Below are 17108 nucleotides of genomic sequence, written 5' to 3'. Positions count from 1 at the left end.
CAGAATGGGGATCTTGTATCCAGACTTGAGTTGATATTTGCATTATACTCTTAACTACTTTAAAATACATTTTAAGTAATTTACTAGGGGGCGCCTGGGTGACTCAGTCGGTTAAGCGTCTGCCTTTGGGTCAGGTCATGATCCGAGGGTCCTAGGAAAGATCCTTGCCTCGGGCTCCCTGACCAGTGGGGGTTTTGCTTCTCCCTCTCCCTCTGCCCTCTTCCCTGCTTGTGTGCTCTCTCTCTCTCAAATAAATAAAATCTTTTTTTAAAAAAGTAATTTACTAGGTGTCTACTGCTTCACTGGCATACCTGTCTACCAGTAGTGATACACGCAACATTAGAGCCAAATTCGTCTGCTGAGTGTTCGTAATGTTCTAGTACACGACTGGTGAGAATTTTTATGCATCAAAAAACAGCATCAAAGTGTTTGTATTGCCAAAACTGTGGTGATTTTTAACTCATTTCTCTTGGCCTATGAGTGGTCAAAACACAGAAAGATCATAGGGAATATCAATTACATGATAGGTAAGTCCTACACTATGAAAATAGAGAGTATCTTATCTTTTAGAGAGCCTATGCACGTAATACTAACAGAAATTGACTATATCACAAATAAAACATATTTAAAAATGTATTAAATGTATAGATAGTGCTATGCATGTATAAATAATGCCTCCTCAAGTAGCCATCCTTGAACTGTTTGGTACTGGTGTACAACCAGGTAAGAAACTTAGGCCAGGGGCGCCTGGGTGGCTTAGTCATTAAGCGTCTGCCTTCGGCTCAGGGCATGATCCTGGCGTTCTGGGATCGAGCCCCACGTCAGGCTCTTCCGCTATGAGCCTGCTTCTTCCTCTCCCACTCCCCCTGCTTGTGTTCCCTCTCTCGCTGGCTGTCTGTCTGTCGAATAAATAAATAAAATCTTAAAAAAAAAAAAAGAAACTTAGGCCAGAATGTATTTTATTTTTTTTATAATAATTTTTTTATTATATTATGTTAGTCACCATACAGTACATCCCTGGTTTCTGATGTAAAGTTCCATGATTCATTCTTTGTGTATAACACCCAGTGCACCATGCAATACGTGCCCTCCTTAATACCCATCACCGGCCTATCCCAATCCCCCACCCCCCTCCCCTCTGAAGCCCTCAGTTTGTTTCCCAAAGTCCACAGTCTCTCATGGTTCAGAATGTAAATCAGCATACTAGCTTCTTCACTGAGGAAGTCTTGCTGTGAAAAAAAAAAAGTTAGCTGAATCAAAACAGTGATGTAGTTGATTCCAATAGCCAGCAGGGCTGGTTCGAGTAATCTGGTGTAGACCACATTCTACGATTACAATAAAAATAGAAGTTAATGGGAAAAAATTTCAACCCTCTACCCACCTGGAAACTTTATACCTTTTTAAAATAACTCAGGTTAAAGAAACGCTCAAATCACATATCTAAGGGCAATAAAATACTATGTATCAGAACCTGCAGGATATGACTAAAGCTTGCTATAAGCTAGAAAAAAAAATTTTTTTTAAAGATTTTATTTATTTATTTGACAGAGAAAGCCAGCGAGAGAGGGAACACAAGCAGAGGGAGTGGGAGAGGAAGAAGCAGGCTCATAGCGGAGGAGCCTGATGTGGGGCTCAATCCCATATCGCCGGGATCACGCCCTGAGCCGAAGGCAGACGCTTAACCGCTGTGCCACCCAGGCGCCCCTGCTGTTGAATACTTTAAAGCAGGTAGTTTTAGATCTCAGCTTTGCTTCTTTTTCTTTAAAGATTTAAAGATTGAATGTCTCCAGGAGAGTCAAGATTTGAATTTGCAAAAATTAAGGAATTCAGAACTCATACTTACTGAAGCTAAACAAAAAATGAGAGAACTTACAATTAACATCAAGATGAAGGAAGATCTAATTAAAGAATTAATAAAAACAGGTAATACTGTCCTGTGAACCAGCTTATATGAGAAAGAAAAGCTTCTACAATTGCTTCTGATGTTGTAACATTTATTTCAGTTTTTGACACTGAGCTCTGTCCGCTGTAGCTTGGAACTTGGTATAACAAGGTGTGTCGCATAGCCAATAGGTGGAGGTTAGTTATTAGAACTTTACTTTGGAATTTCGTCTGTGAATGGCTCTGCCACTGTGAGCTCTGTGTTGTGCTGAAACTCTAGGGGTACTTAATGTTTTTTGCCACCTTTTAAGAAACATTATACTAGGTATTTGGGAATATGTCATATTTTTTAAACTCATTTTAATATTAAATTATTCGTCCTCATTCTTTTGGATAGTTTGTTTTCAACATTATTAATAAACTTTATATTTCAAATGTAGATCCTTTTTATTTCCCCTAAGATGTAAGGATTTATCCTTGAGAGCTATTCTCTTCGTGAGCCAAGCTTTTAGCTCTTCCCCTTAGTTTCAAATCCTGCCTGGTTGGGCGTATGTACCACATCCTCTCACCCTTAGCTGCATTATTAGGCTTCTCTTGAAAAGCATGTCTCAGGCTTTTTGGGTTTTTCCCCTGATCGACTCAAAGTGTGAGCTTTGACTACTTTCAAATTCAGTAAGGAATTGAAGGGATAATAGACAATAGCATTTCTTTTTTTCAGCTCCAGTGAAACACTGGTCACATTAAGGGACCTGAAGGAAGTATCACCACCTTTTTCTTTAAGCCCAAGGCTATAATTGTGCTCAGATTACATGAATGATGGTGGCTCCCAGCTCCTCTGCCAGCAGGGGGCAACCTGCCTTCCCACTCCCTTCCTCTTTCCGTCAAGCTTGCTTTCTGGCTCTCTGGCCTCTTTGCTCAGCCTCCTCTCCGTAGCTGCTGTCCCAAAGCAGTTCCCTTCCTCAGTCCTAGTGACAAATGTGCTGTCCATCATCCCAGCTCCAGTTGTCCCAGATGTTTAACTGAGCTTGACCATGCTTCTCCTTCACAGGCAGGATCAATGCCAGCAAATCTCTCTTAAGAGTGGCTAGGAACTGATTTAGGGGTTTCAATAGCTTCTCCATCAGGTTACTGCCTGTGGAAGTTAAGGATATGTGCCCTTCTGGATTTTCTTTTAGATAGGCGAGGCTACCGTGGGATCTCTCGCTAAACTTTTGTAGCCTGGTATACTCATCCTGGTTGCCTTAAAGTAGAGGATATTGGAACTTACACACAGAGAAGGTCCTCTTCTTTCTCATTAGGACCAAGGGCAGTTTGGAGCTTTGCTTAGAGATGGTGAGTCACGAAAGGGTCAATGTGTACTTGCTTTTCAAAGCCTCCTCACCGAAGTCTTCCCCCAAATAGCAGTTATTTCAGCCAACACTAAGTATTTCATCAATTTTAACCACATTCTTTCACATTTTCATAACTCCGAAATCAGGATGCACCTTACCCTCCGTGGTGTCAGGGCAGTTATCACGTAACTGGTGTAATTGGCACTCTACCTTTTTTCTTAGTGACTCACGAAATACTGGCGTGTTGAACAATTTATGGGGTCTTAAATTCATTCAAGTATAGTAGGCATGTGTTTAAATTTTAAAATTAGATAAACGGAGAATTAGCCAGAAGACAACTCACAGTGCATTTAGTTCAGTCATTGCTTTTTCTTAAAAAAGAGAGATTGTCACTATTGCAGTGGAACACACTTCCCCTGGTGATAATTCATCCCACGAGCTTTGGACTCTTTCTTTTCTACTGCCACGAGTTTGCTAGTGTAGTTCGGGGATAAGTTGGCTGTTCAGAACAAATCAAAACCAAGTTTTTAGGGTCAGTGGTTGAGCTTAGGATGAAGAGAGATACAGAAATATCTGTATTCTGTTTTTCTCTATGTTCCAAATATAAGGAAATGATTGAAAAAATTCATCTTTGACAAGTTCAGCTGAATGGAAGAAGAGGGGGCCAGCTCTAGAATGAAAGATTCATAAGAGACAACAATCAGATGTATTGTGGGCCTTGTGTGGATGGTGATTACCATAAACCAATTGTAAAAGACATTTTGAGGCAACTGGGGAAGTCTGGATAGAGTCAGGTAGGGATTAATATTGTTAGGTGTGAAAGAATTTTTGGCTATGTCCACATTTGGTATAGATGTTTATTGAAGTATGTGTGGGTACGATGACGAGACATCTGAGATTGTTTTACAGTTCTTCAGCCAATTAAAACAGAAGAGAGGCGTAGATGAAGCAACTATGGCAAAATCTTGTGAACTCTTGAATCTCAGCGATCGGGGTTCATCATATTCTTTTTTTACTTTTGAGATGTTGGGAGTTTTTCGTAGTAGAGCAAACAAGATTACAGGGAGCAGGAAGCTAGAGGGTAATAAGCAAAAAGCCAAAGAGTCACCCCAAATATTTTTCTTACCTGGAGTTTGATGCCAGCAAAGCTAAACCCCCAATTCAGAAAATCAGAAATGTCCCACTGACAAAGAGGAGCCAGGAGAGGATGGACAAAGGATGGACCAGCACCAGGTGCGAACAGTCAGTAAGCAGCTGATTATTAAGGGGCCAGGTGGCAAGTTGTGTTTGATGGGGATGGGCGGGGACAGCTGGGCTCATACTGCTGGGTCTAAAATAGATACACACCCAGCTGGAATTTGAAGAATAGAGCATTTTTAGGGTTTTGATGTTTTACTTAGTTTATTTTTTTAAACATAATTTATAATTGTTATTACTATTATTACTGTGGTGAAGGTAACGAAGCCAAGTCCGTAAGCAAACAGTATTCTCTGAGAGTAACAAAACTTGAGCACGAAGCAGAGCGGGCGAAGGTGGAACTAACTGAAACAGAGAAGCAGCTACAAGAACTAGAAAACAAAGATCTCGCTGATGTTGCTTTGAAGGTTAAATTACAGAAGGAGTTCCGTAGAAAGATGGATGCCGCAAAGCTAAGAGTCCAGGTAATTTTCAAAATGTAACTGAGCAACGCTTGCTTAAGGCTTACTGCTTTCGTAGCTGGTTAGGAAAGAAGTAGGGTCCGGTTTTCACCAGCAAGAGAAACTGGATGGCAGCTTTTCTTTCGCGGTGTGGTGCCAAGTTTGCCTCCTTTCAGTCTGGATACTATATTTTTCATTCAAAAAGTATATTATTTTAAACTTTTATCAAAAACCATGGTGAGAAATAAAGATAACCACAGAAATTGTGTTCTTTTCTGAAGGACAAAAGATTGATGATTAAATAATACATAGAAAACATCTGGTAGGTATAGGGCACCTTGTAGACACACTCAACAAATGCTAATTATTTCAGACCATTTTCTGAAACCATCAGTGATTGCTTTAAGAAAGGTTAGTAACTGGGGGTGCCTGGGTGGCACAGCGGTTAAGCGTCTGCCTTCGGCTCAGGGCGTGATCCCGGCGTTATGGGATCAAGCCCCACATCAGGCTCCTCCGCTATGAGCCTGCTTCTTCCTCTCCCACTCTCCCTGCTTGTGTTCCCTCTCTCGCTGGCTGTCTCTATCTCTGTCGAATAAATAAATAAAATCTTAAAAAAAAAAAAAGGTTAGTAACTGACTACTAACATCTCATTCTTGATTTCCTAATGCTGGATTTAGCTATGGCCTCAGAAATAGCTACCATTAAAAATGCCATTCTATGAGAAATACTCCATTACAGAGAGAATTTGTGTATAATGAAGCCATTTTCAGATGCCTTTGGGATGCCCAGAGTGCTTTGTCAATCTGATTCTAATGAATTTGTTAGAATGCTATCTCCATTTTTTTCATTCATCATCTATAACTTTCCTTTTGTTTCCACGGTAGGGAGAGTGGAATTGTAGTTCACCTGTTCATAGCATGATTTATTTTTGGAACTGTGCTGCATTTATTTTCTCTCAACAAGGTCAGTGTCCACTGCACATGGGCAGACCAAAAACCAAATCCCACCTCAGACATCTGGCCATCCCTCCTAAAGTTTTGACCTAAGTGGCCTGTCAACACAGAGCTAAAATAGTATGACTTAACATATGAACTGCTTAGAGAAGGATGGTAGTGGTATGTGTCACCCATTTCACTTTCCTTCATAGTACTTATTTCCAGAATACACGTTTCCGTTTAGCAGTTCACCTCAGCGTGTCTTGGAATCAGTTCTTTTTCACTTCTCAACTCTTTTCAGACACTGCAATGTCTGACAAAGTACTCGTGTTATCGAAACGTTAGTAGAACAAAACAGTTAAGATTTTTCCTTTGTGTTTATTATGAAATTTTACTTACAATTTCATAGTTTTATATCCAAGCTTCAGTTCAGATTGTCATTCTTATGCTCAGTATTAGTAATAACGAAAATGATTGTTTTTCTAAGGAGTCTGTTTATCATATAAACCTATGGTTTAAGCCTTGTTTGTGGATTTAGCAAAGATTTTTTTCCCCCAAGTTTTTATTTAAATTCAAGTTAGTTAACATAGACAGTTGTATTGCTTTCAGGAGTAGAATTTAGCGATTGGTCACTTACACACAGCACCCAGTGCTCATTATAACAAGTGCTTTCCTAATGCCCATCACCCAGTTAGCCCTTCCCTCCCACCCCCCTCCTCTCCATCGACCCTTAGTTTGTTCTCTGTAGTTAAGAGTCTCTAATGGTTTGCCTCTCTCTCTTTTTATCTTATTTTATTTTTCTTTCCCTTCCCCTATGTTCTTCTGTTTTGTTTCTTAAATTCCACACGAGTGAAATCATATGGTTATTTGTCTTTCTCTGACTTATTTTGCTTAGCATAATACCCTCTTGTTCCAGCCACATCGTTGCAAATGGCAAGATTTCACTCTTTTTGATGGCTAAGTAATATTCCAGTGTGTGTGTGTGTGTGTGTGTGTGTACCACATCTTTATCCACTTATCAGTTGATGGACACTCAGGCTTTTTCCATTGTTTGGCTATTGTTGACAATGCTGCTATAAACACTGAGGTGCATGTACCCCTTCAAATCTGTTTTTGTATCCTTTAGGTAAATACCTAGTAGTGCAATTTCTGGGTTGTAGCGTAGTTCTATTTTTAACTTTTTGAGCAACCTCCATACTGTTTTCCAGAGTGTACCAGCTTGCATTCCCACCAACAGTGCATGAGGGTTCCCCTTTCTCTGCATCCCTGCCAACATCTGTTGTTCCCTGTGTTGTTAATTTTAGCCATTCTGACAGGTATGAGGTGGTATCTCATCATGGTTTTGATTTGTATTTCCCTGATGATGAGTGATGGTGAGCGTCTATTCATGTATCTATTAGTTATCTGGATGTCTTTCTTGGAAAAATGTCTGTTCATGTCTTCTACCCATTTCGTTAACTGGATTATTTGTTTTTTGGGTGTTGAGTTTGATAAGTTCTCTATAGATTTTGGATACTAGCCCTTTATCAGGTATGTCATTTGCAGATATCTTCTCCCATTCTGTTGGTTGCCTCTTGGTTTTGTTGACTGTTTCCTTTGCCGTGCAGAAGTTTTTTATTTTGGTGAAGTCCCAATAGTTCATTTTTGCTTTTGTTTCTCTTGCCTCTGGTGATGTGTCTAGTAAGAAGTTGCTGTGGCTGAGGTCAAAGAGGTTGCTGCCTGTGTTCTCCTCTAGGATTATGACGGTTTCCTTTTTTCACATTTAGGTCTTTAATCCATTTTAAGTTCATTTTTGTTATGGTGTAAGAAAGTGGTCCAGTTTTCCCAACACCATTTGTTGAAGGGACTGTCTTTTTTCCATTAGGTATTCTTTCCTGCTTTGTTGAAGATTAGTTGACCATAAACTTGTGGGTCCTTCTCTGGGTTCTCTATTCTGTTCCATTGATCTATGTGTCTGGTTTTTTTTTTGCCAGTACCACACTGTCTTGATCATTACAGCTTTGTAATATAGCTTGAAGTGCAGAATCATGATGCCTCCTGTTTTGCTTTTCTTCTTCAATATTGCTTTGGCTATTTGGGGTCTTTTCTGGTTCCATACAAATTTTAGGACTATTTGTTTTAGCTCAAAGCAAAATGCTGGTGGTATTTTGATAGGGATTGCATCGAATGTGCAGATTGCTTTGGATGGTATAGACATTTTAACAATATTTGTTCTTCCAATCCATGAGCATGGAATGTTTTTCCATTTCTTTGTGCCTTCTTCAATTTCTTTCATAAGTGTTGTATAGTTTTCAGAGTACAGATCTTTTATCTCTTTGGTTAGGTTTATTCGTAGGTATATGATGTTTTTTGGTGGATTATAAATTGTTCTAGTCCTTGATTTCTCTTTCTGCGTCTTCATTATTGGTGTATACAAATGCAACAGATTTCTGTACATTGATTTTATATCCTGCAACTTCGCTGAATTCACATATCAGTTCTAGCAATTTTTTGGTGGAGTCTTTTGGGTCTTCTACATAGAATATGTCGTCTGTGAAGAGTGAGTTTGACTTCTTCCTTCCCAATTTGGATACCTTTTATTTCTTCTTGTTGTCTGATTGCTAGGCTAGGACTTCCAGTACTATGCTGAACAACAGTGGTGAGAGTGGACATCTCTCTCGTGTTCCTGACCTCAGGGGAAAAGCTCTGTTTTTCCCCATTGAGGATGATATTAGCTGTGGGACTTTCGTGTATGGCCTTTATGATGTGGAAGTATGCTCTTTCTATGTCTACTTTCTTGAGGGTTTTTATCAAGAAAGGATGCTGTATTTTGTCACGTGCTTTTTCTGCATCTATTGAGAGGATCATATGGCTCTTATCGTTTCTTTTATTAATGTCGTGTATCACATTGATTGATTGATTTGCAGATATTGAACCACCCCTGGAGCCCAGGAGTAAATTCCACTTGATCATGGTGAATACTTCATTTAATGTACTGTTGGATTCAATTTGCTAGTATCTTGTTGAGAATTTTTACATCATGTTCATCAGGGATATTGGTCTGTAATTCTTTTTAGTGGGGTCTCTGTCTGGTTTTGAGGTCAAGGTAATTCTGGCCTCAGAAGGAGTTTTGAAATTTTCCTTCCATTTCTATTTTTTTTGGAACAGTTTCAGAAGAATAGGTGTTAACTCTTCTTTAAATGTTTGGTAGAATTCCCGTGGAAAGCCATCTGGCCCTGGATTCTTGTTTGTTGAGAGATTTTTGATTCCTAATTCAATTTCTTTGCTGGTTATGGGTCTGTTCAAGTTTTCTATTTCTTTCTGTTTCAATTTTGGTAGTATACATTTCTAGGAATTTATTTATTTCTTCCATATTGCCCAATTTGTTGGCATATAAGTGCTCATAATATTCTCTTTTAATTATTTATATTTCTGCGGTATTAGTTGTGATCTCTCCTTTCATTTGTGATATTATTTACTTGGGTCCTTTTTCCTTTTCGATAAGTCTGGCTAGAGGTTTATCAACTTTGTTAATTCTTTCAAAGAACCAGCTCCTTGTTTCGTTGATCTACTGGTGTTTTTTTTTTTTTTTTCTATATCATTTATTTCTGCTCTAATCTTTAGAATTTCCCTTCTTCTGCTGGTTTTAGGTTTTATTTGCTGTTTTTTCCCAGCTCCTTCAGGTGTAAGGTTAGGTTGTATATATGAGACTTTTCTTGCTTCTTGAGGAAGGCCTGAATTAGTGAAGGTTATTTTTATATGTTCTATATTTCACACAGCTACAATGATTGAATTAAACGATTAAACGAAAGGTTATTAACAGGGTTTGAGAATTATCATGTTCTTTTGTTTTCCGTGTTTCTTGTTGCATATCTTTTTCTGCTAAGGGGACTAATGAGGAAAGGAAAGAAGATGCAGAACATAATTAAGCTCAAAAGAAACATCCCACACAGCAGGGGACTGACACAGGATTCCCATGTAGTTTTAAAAAATGTCTGTGCCTTCGGCCTCTTCATACACACCCAATGGGGGTGGGGATGACAAAGATGATGAGGTGTTGGGGCTGGGGAAGAGGATGGTAGTTACCAGTTAAGCGTCTACATACCAGATGNTGAGGAAAGGAAAGAAGATGCAGAACATAATTAAGCTCAAAAGAAACATCCCACACAGCAGGGGACTGACACAGGATTCCCATGTAGTTTTAAGAAATGTCTGTGCCTTCGGCCTCTTCATACACACCCAACAGGGGTGGGGATGACAAAGATGATGAGGTGTTGGGGCTGGGGAGGAGGATGGTAGTTACCAGTTAAGCGTCTACATACCAGATGTTTCTTTTTTTTCNCATACCAGATGTTTCATATGTATTATTTAATCATTACTTAACCCTTTAGACAGTATTTTTGCTGTGTTTTACAAATGAGAAAACTAAGGTTTGGAAAGGTAAAGTAATTCATTCAGAGTTGCATAATTGAGGTGACAATAACGGTTTTCAGTACTCTAACATCTCATGCCATTTTTAAATGTTGAAATACTAGTATTTTTATTGGTATAATGAAGTTATTTAAAGTTTTGAAAACTTAAAATCTTTTATTTAAAAAAATCTAAAATCTGTATTCTTTATGTCTAAATATATACAGAGAGTTATATAATGCATTAATACTTTAATGCTGCCAGTAAGGTGCGCTTTTGAGCACGTGCAGAATAAGTGCAAAAGACAATGGCAACCTACCTCACTTACTAAATAAGATTATCAGTACTTCCACTGATATTTTCAATTTTATGTGGAAAGACACTAAAATGCCAGTATTATCATTTTTGCTCCAGTATTGCAGTTACTATCAAAAGTAAGTGGCAAAGCCAGTGTCCAAATCTAGGGATGGAAAACTACAGAGTCCTGTGGCCTCCAGGCTAGTGGTGCTCAAAGTCCTTGTCTGCAGATTGTTCATTGTGGGTCTATGATGAGAGAAAGGCACATGGGAGTACACCTCCCTTCATCACAAAGGTCTTGATGCAAACAATGTCAGCTGAACCCAACAGTGTGTTTAGTGACACAGGCCAACAACGATCTGTGGCCAGTACTGGTCTACAGACCACACCTTAGTACTGTTCTAAGCTACAATGCCTCTGTGAATGCCTAGTTTAATGAAAACAGAATGTACTTTTGCCAACAATATATTGCCAAGATAAAGGAATTAGTTGTAGTCTGCATAATTTACAAATGACCTCACCTTTTTTATGTCACATAAGAGATACTTAGTGCAAATGCTAAAGCACATAGTACAGGTTTAATATATGTTTGATCAGGATTAAATTGGAATACTGATATTTTCTATTAGTAGTATAAACTTTTTGCAAACGTTCACAATTTTTTTATGCTACTCGTCAATAATTTTAGCAAGATGAGGAGAAACTTGAAGATAATTAAAATGGTAATTATAACGGTTGGTCACTGTAAGGAAAATGGTATCAGTTCCCATCATCTTAACTCAGGGATTAATTATTTAGGCTATAGCTGAATATAAAAGAGAAGCACAGTGGACTACTTTGCAATCACATAGAACAAATCTCTGTGAAAAGATCTCTAAGATGACTACAAAAAAAGTGAGGTGAAAAATGGTCTACTTAGAATATATATTGTGTATTAATTATTTCTGGAGGAATATTAAGAAATCGGTAATTTGTTGTTGGGAACCAGAGCAGTAGATTTGGGGTCTGAGAGAAGTCTTTTAAAATAGAAGTACGTTTTTCTATTTTAATTTTTATCATTTTTTAAAAGCGCTCAGTAAAAAAGCAAAGATACCAGTTTTGTTCTGTTTGGCCGTTAGTATCGGGGAGTCTCATGATTCATGATATCTGGTGAAAATTATGATGGTGGCCCAGTTGTCAAAGTAGACCTGTAGAGAACAATTAGGAGCCTGTCAAAAATAATGAAAATCTGGGCAAAATGCCTACCTTTGCCATAGAATGAAAAGTTCAAGTTTACTTGAGGTTTGTCAGAGATGCAGTTTTTCATTTTGAAATATTCCGTATGATCCGCAGGTCTTACAGAAGAAGCAACAAAATAGTAAGAAATTGGCATCACTGTCAATCCAAAATGAGAAACGTGCTAATGAACTAGAGCAGAATCTAGATCACATGAAATATCAAAAGGTACAGCTGCAAAAAAGACTTCGAGAAGAGAATGAAAAAAGGAAGCAACTGGATGCAGAAATCAAGCGGGATCAACAAAAAATCAAAGTAATACTGTCATACTTTCCTGCTAAGCCTAATAGGAAATGCTGAATGGCTCAGGACTGATGAAGCCAAGGTCTCAATTCACTTGGCTTCTGAGGTCTCTCACCTTGGCCTGTCCTCGGCTGCTGTCCTCATTCGCTTAAAGCTTTGTTCATCTACATAGTAAAACCTATTTATTGAATTCTGAGTTCTGTCTTGAAGGCTTTGACTTCATAAAAGAAGGTACAGTGATGACGGTTTCTCTAACTAGGACCTTAACTTTACTTGAGGCTGTCAAAAACATATAAAGCTGACTTTCGAAGAAATATCTAACATTTGCTAGGATTTCCCATTTCCAAAATGCTTCGACATGCATCGTCCATGTGGCAGCATGGGAAAAAGCACAAGGTAAAATGGTACCATTTCATTCCTAACGAGCAGAAGAATGATCAGGCCTGTCTGCCCAGCAGTTCTGTAGAATGGAGTGATCTGGGGAGGAACTAACGCTGTCCGCCTGGACCCTGGGGCCAGGCTAGCATGGGCTCAGATCCCAACTTCTCAGTTCCTGGCTGGCTCGTTTACCAAGAAAATCACTTACCCTCTCTGAGTCTGTTTATTCTCCTTGAAAATGGCCTTAATCATACTTACCTCACAGGGCTCTTTTGAAAAGAGGAGGACGATAGTGGCCATGACCACAGCAATAACAGACCCTTACCCGGCACTAGGTACTGGGCTCTTTTCTATTGAAATGTTAAGCTGAACCGAAGGCTTGGAACATAATTGATTTCTAGATTTTTAACTTTGAAATAGAATCTATTCTTAGACCTTAAAAAAAAAAACACGCATAGAATTTAGTGATGGAACGAAGGTTAAATAGCATGTAAGCCAAGTTACTGCCTCTTTTTTTTAATAGCGGTATTGAGGTATACTTCACATACCGTACAATTCACTCACGTAAAAAATACAGTGCAGTGTNAAGAAGCAGGCTCATAGTGGAGGAGCCTGACGTGGGGCTCGATCCCATAACGCCGGGATCACGCCCTGAGCCGAAGGCAGACGCTTAACCGCTGTGCCACCCAGGCGCCCCACTGCCTCTTTTTTTTAATAGCGGTATTGAGGTATACTTCACATACCGTACAGTTCACTCACGTAAAAGTACAGTGCAGTGCGTTTGGGTATATTACATTATTTTTGTAAATTTTGGTAAAATAAACATAAAATTTTCCATTTTAATCAAGTTTAAGTGTACAGTTCCATGGCATTGATTACATTCACAATGTTGTACAACTGAGACCACTAGCTATTTTCAGAACATTTTCCATCACTCTAAACAGACACTCTGTAACCATTAAGCAGTAATTTCCATTTCCCCCTTTCCCCCCAGCCCCTGGTAACTTCTGATCTACTTCTGTCTCTCTGAATTCATGCCTTCTAGCTATTTCATAAATATGGAATCTTATAATATTTATCCTGTGTCTGGCTTATTTCAGTTCGTATAACATTTTCAAGGTTCATCCACGTTGTAGCATGTATCAGAACTTCCTTATTTTTTGTGGCCAAGTAATATTCCATTGTGTGTATATACCACATTTGGTCCATCCATTCATCTATTGGTAGATACTTGGGTTGCTTCCACCTTTTGGCTACTGTCAATAATACTGTGGTAAAAATTGGCCTACAGGTTAACTGTTCAAGTCGTAGGAGTGGAATTGCTGGGTCATATAATTCTATGTTTCATTTCTTCACCAATTGTTTTTGATAGAGAACACCATTTTATATTCCCATGAACAATGTATGAGGGTTTTAATTTCTCCATATTTTTGCCAACACGTTATTTTCTCTTTCTTTTTTATTATAGTCATCCAAGTATGTGAAGTGGTATCTCATTGTGGTTTTAATTTGCATTTCCCTGATGACTAAAGATGTTGAGCATCTTTTCATGTGCTTATTGGCCATTTCAATATCTTCTGTGGAGAAATGTCTATTCAAGTTCTTTGTCTACTTTTTAAATGGATTATCTTTTTTTTTTTTTAAGATTTTATTTATTTATGTGACAGAGAGACAGCCAGCAAGAGAGGGAACACAGCAGGGGGAGTGGGAGAGGAAGAAGCAGGCTCCTAGTGGAGGAGCCTGATGTGGGGCTCGATCCCAGAACGCCAGGATCACGCTCTGAGCCGAAGGCAGATGCTTAACGACTGCGCCACCCAGGCGCCCCTAAATGGATTATCTTTTTATGGTTAGGTCACAGGAGTTCTTTATGTACTCTGGACATTAAACACTCTCACATACATGACTTCCACATATTTTTCCCATCCTGTATGTTATCTTTAAACTTTTGTGGGGGGGTGTTTAGGGACAGAAGGAGGAGAGGGAGAGNGAGAGAGAATCCTTTTTTTTTTTAAAGACTTTTTTATTTTAGAGAGCATGAGCATGTGGGTGGGGGGAGGGGCAGAAGGAGAGAGAGAGAGAAAATCTTTACGCAGACTCCCCACTCAGCATAGAACCCAACATGGGGCTTAATCTCACCACCCCAAGATCATGACCTGAGCCGAAACCAAGAGTTGGACACTTAACCGACTGAACCACCCAGGCACCCCAAGAGAACCTTAAGCAGGCTCCACTCCCAGTGTGGAGCCCAATGCAGGGCTTGATCTCACAACCCTGGAGATCATGATCTGAGCCAAAATCAAGAGTCAGATGCTTAATCGACTTAGTCACCCAGGCATCCCTTTAAACTTTCTTGATAATATTCTTTGATGCAGCAAAATTTAAAGTTTTTATGAAGTCCCATTTATCTATTTTTTCCTTTGTTGCCTGTGCTTTTGGTATCTTTTAAAGATCCGTTGCCAAATGTAAAGTCATAAAGATTTACCCCTTTGTTTTCTTCTAAGAGTTTTATGGCTTTAGCTCTTATATTTAGGTTATTAATTGATTTTGAGTTAATTTTGGTTTATAGCGTGAGTTAGAGGTCCAACATCCTTCTTTTGCACGTGGAAATCTAGTTGTGCCAGTCCCATCTGTTAAAGAGGTTATTCTTTCCCCATTGAATGGACTTGGTACCCTTGTGTAAGATCAGTTGGCTGTAGCCTTATGGATTTATATCTAAACTCACTTCTGTTCCATTTGTCTGTATGTCTATCCCTGTCCTAGCATCACGCTGTTTTGATTACTGTAGCTTTGCGGTTCGTTTTGAAATTGGAAATAAGTCCTTCAACTTTGTTGTTGTTCTTTTTCAAGATGGTTTTGGTTATTTGAGGCTCCGTGCAATTCCCTATGAATTTAAGGATCAGCCTTTCCATTTCTGCGAAAAAAAGTCCTTTGGAATTTTGATATGGATTGCCACTGGATCTGTAGAGTTCTTAGGGTATATTGACATCAAGACAATATTAGGTCTTCGTGCTCATGAGCATGGGGTGTCTTTTATTTAGGTCTTCTTTAGAATCTCTTTCAGTAATCTTTTCTGATTTTCAGTTCCCAGTCTTTAACCTCCTTGCTTAAATTTATTTCCAGATATTTTATTCTTTCAGATGTTATTATAAATGGAATTGTATTCTTTTCTTGAGTTACTCATTCTTAATAATGTAATAGTTATTATAGCAGTAGTTAACATTTATCTTCAGTCAGTACTAAGCACTTATGTGTTTTATTTCATTTAATTCTTTTTTTCCTCCAGTATTTTCAACTTTTTCTTTTCTCTTAGATTTTTTCTTTAATATCTTAGATTTTTCTCATCTTAAAATTATCCTCCTTCAACCTAATACTTTTCTCTTTCTCTCTTCTCCCCTTTATAACCAGACTTGTTGGTTATAAGTTGACTGTATCTGTTCCTCTTTCCTGTACTTCCATTCATTCTCTCCTCCCCTCCTGGCTGGCATCTGTCTCCTGGTTCTACCGTCTACTTCAAAGCTCTTGAGAAATTCCCTCATGCTCTGTCACTAAAGCACTGAAAACCTCAGCTGAATCCAGAATAGTTCACCACTCCCTCCATCTTGAAATATTTTCCTTCCCCTTTGCCTTTGTGAAATTATATTCTCCTTGTTTTTTCCCTGATTGCTTGTTCTCTGTCTTTGCTAACTCATCCCATACCATCAGTCCTTTACATATGAGAATTCCTCAAAGCTCTAGCTTTATGCCTCTTCTGTACTCTGTTTTAGATACTTCATCTTTTTTTCATGGCTACAGTGAAACTCAGACAACTTCCAAATTTAATCCTTAATCCCAGATTTGCCTTTGAGCTCTGGATTCCTGTATCCAACCACTGACATCTTCATGAGGTTGTCTTATAGATGAATTCATTATCTTCCTTACTTATCTCCCCACAATTCCCCCTCACTCCTCCCTTCATGGGGGAGAATAGAGTTTTCCATGTGCTTTCGATCCATTCAAGTAGGTAAACTAGCAGTCATCCTTGACTCTGTCTTCTTCCTTATTACCCATGAACCACTAAGTCCTATAGATGATATCTTCTGAATATCTGGAATCTGTTCATTTCTCATTACTGCTGCCAACAACCTAGTCTCCTTGTTACGGTCCTTCCTCCAATGTGAGGATTAGGCCTGCCTGTCAGTCATGTGATCTTTGGGTCTCAGCTTCTCATCTCTCATAGACCATGGTTTAAACCAACAAAACATAGCACTCTCTAAATCTCAAAACAATAGAGTTTTTACTTTTCCCCAAACAGTGCATAGTGTGCTGAAGTGCACATCTGTCTGTAACTTCAACTTTTTACATTTTTATCTAGGGCAGTTTTGCTTCTGTTAGCCATATCTCTCATTCTAGGGAAATGACCCTATTTAAAGGGAAAACAAGTATCCAGAAAAAGGAACGGTCTGCCCCAAAGATATACTGAAGTTTCCACTACTTCATGGAAAAATAGAAAACCCGCTCACAGTCCTCTGTTTGGAGCTAACTTTCTAACATTCCTGTTTGTCCACTCTCCATTTGACTAAACCATTTCCAGAGAATACTAGGATTTCTGCATAGGTTCTCCTTAGAGCAGCAGTCCTTAACTGAGGTCTGTGGATAAGCTTACAAAGAAAAGGTACGGGACCCCTGAAATTGTGGGCCATCGTGTGACCTTGAGCTTTTACTTCTGTAAGTACCAGTTTCCCCATCTATAAAATGGAGTTTTT

The 17108-nt window shown here is 38.8% G+C and overlaps 1 protein-coding gene across 5 annotated transcripts in view; it reads left to right on the top strand.

Moving 5' to 3' along the window:
* Nucleotides 1-17108, top strand: part of KIF27 (kinesin family member 27) — an 87017-nt gene that overhangs the window by 35975 nt on the left and 33934 nt on the right. For all 5 annotated transcript variants that reach the window (XR_004621649.1, XM_034646817.1, XM_019794975.2 and 2 more), the window contains 3 exons: nt 1768-1923; nt 4668-4873; nt 11803-12000. Coding sequence is in view for 4 of the 5 variants with exons in the window: in XM_034646817.1 (XP_034502708.1) it covers nt 1768-1923; nt 4668-4873; nt 11803-12000 (560 nt within the window). In the remaining variant the exon portion in view is untranslated. The remainder of the gene's footprint in view (nt 1-1767; nt 1924-4667; nt 4874-11802; nt 12001-17108) is intronic.

Source organism: Ailuropoda melanoleuca, chromosome 17, assembly GCF_002007445.2.
Source record: "Ailuropoda melanoleuca isolate Jingjing chromosome 17, ASM200744v2, whole genome shotgun sequence".
NCBI classification, from domain to species: Eukaryota; Metazoa; Chordata; class Mammalia; order Carnivora; family Ursidae; genus Ailuropoda; species Ailuropoda melanoleuca.
Note: the sequence above shows the minus strand (reverse complement) of the source record. Positions and strands in the feature narration are given on the sequence as shown.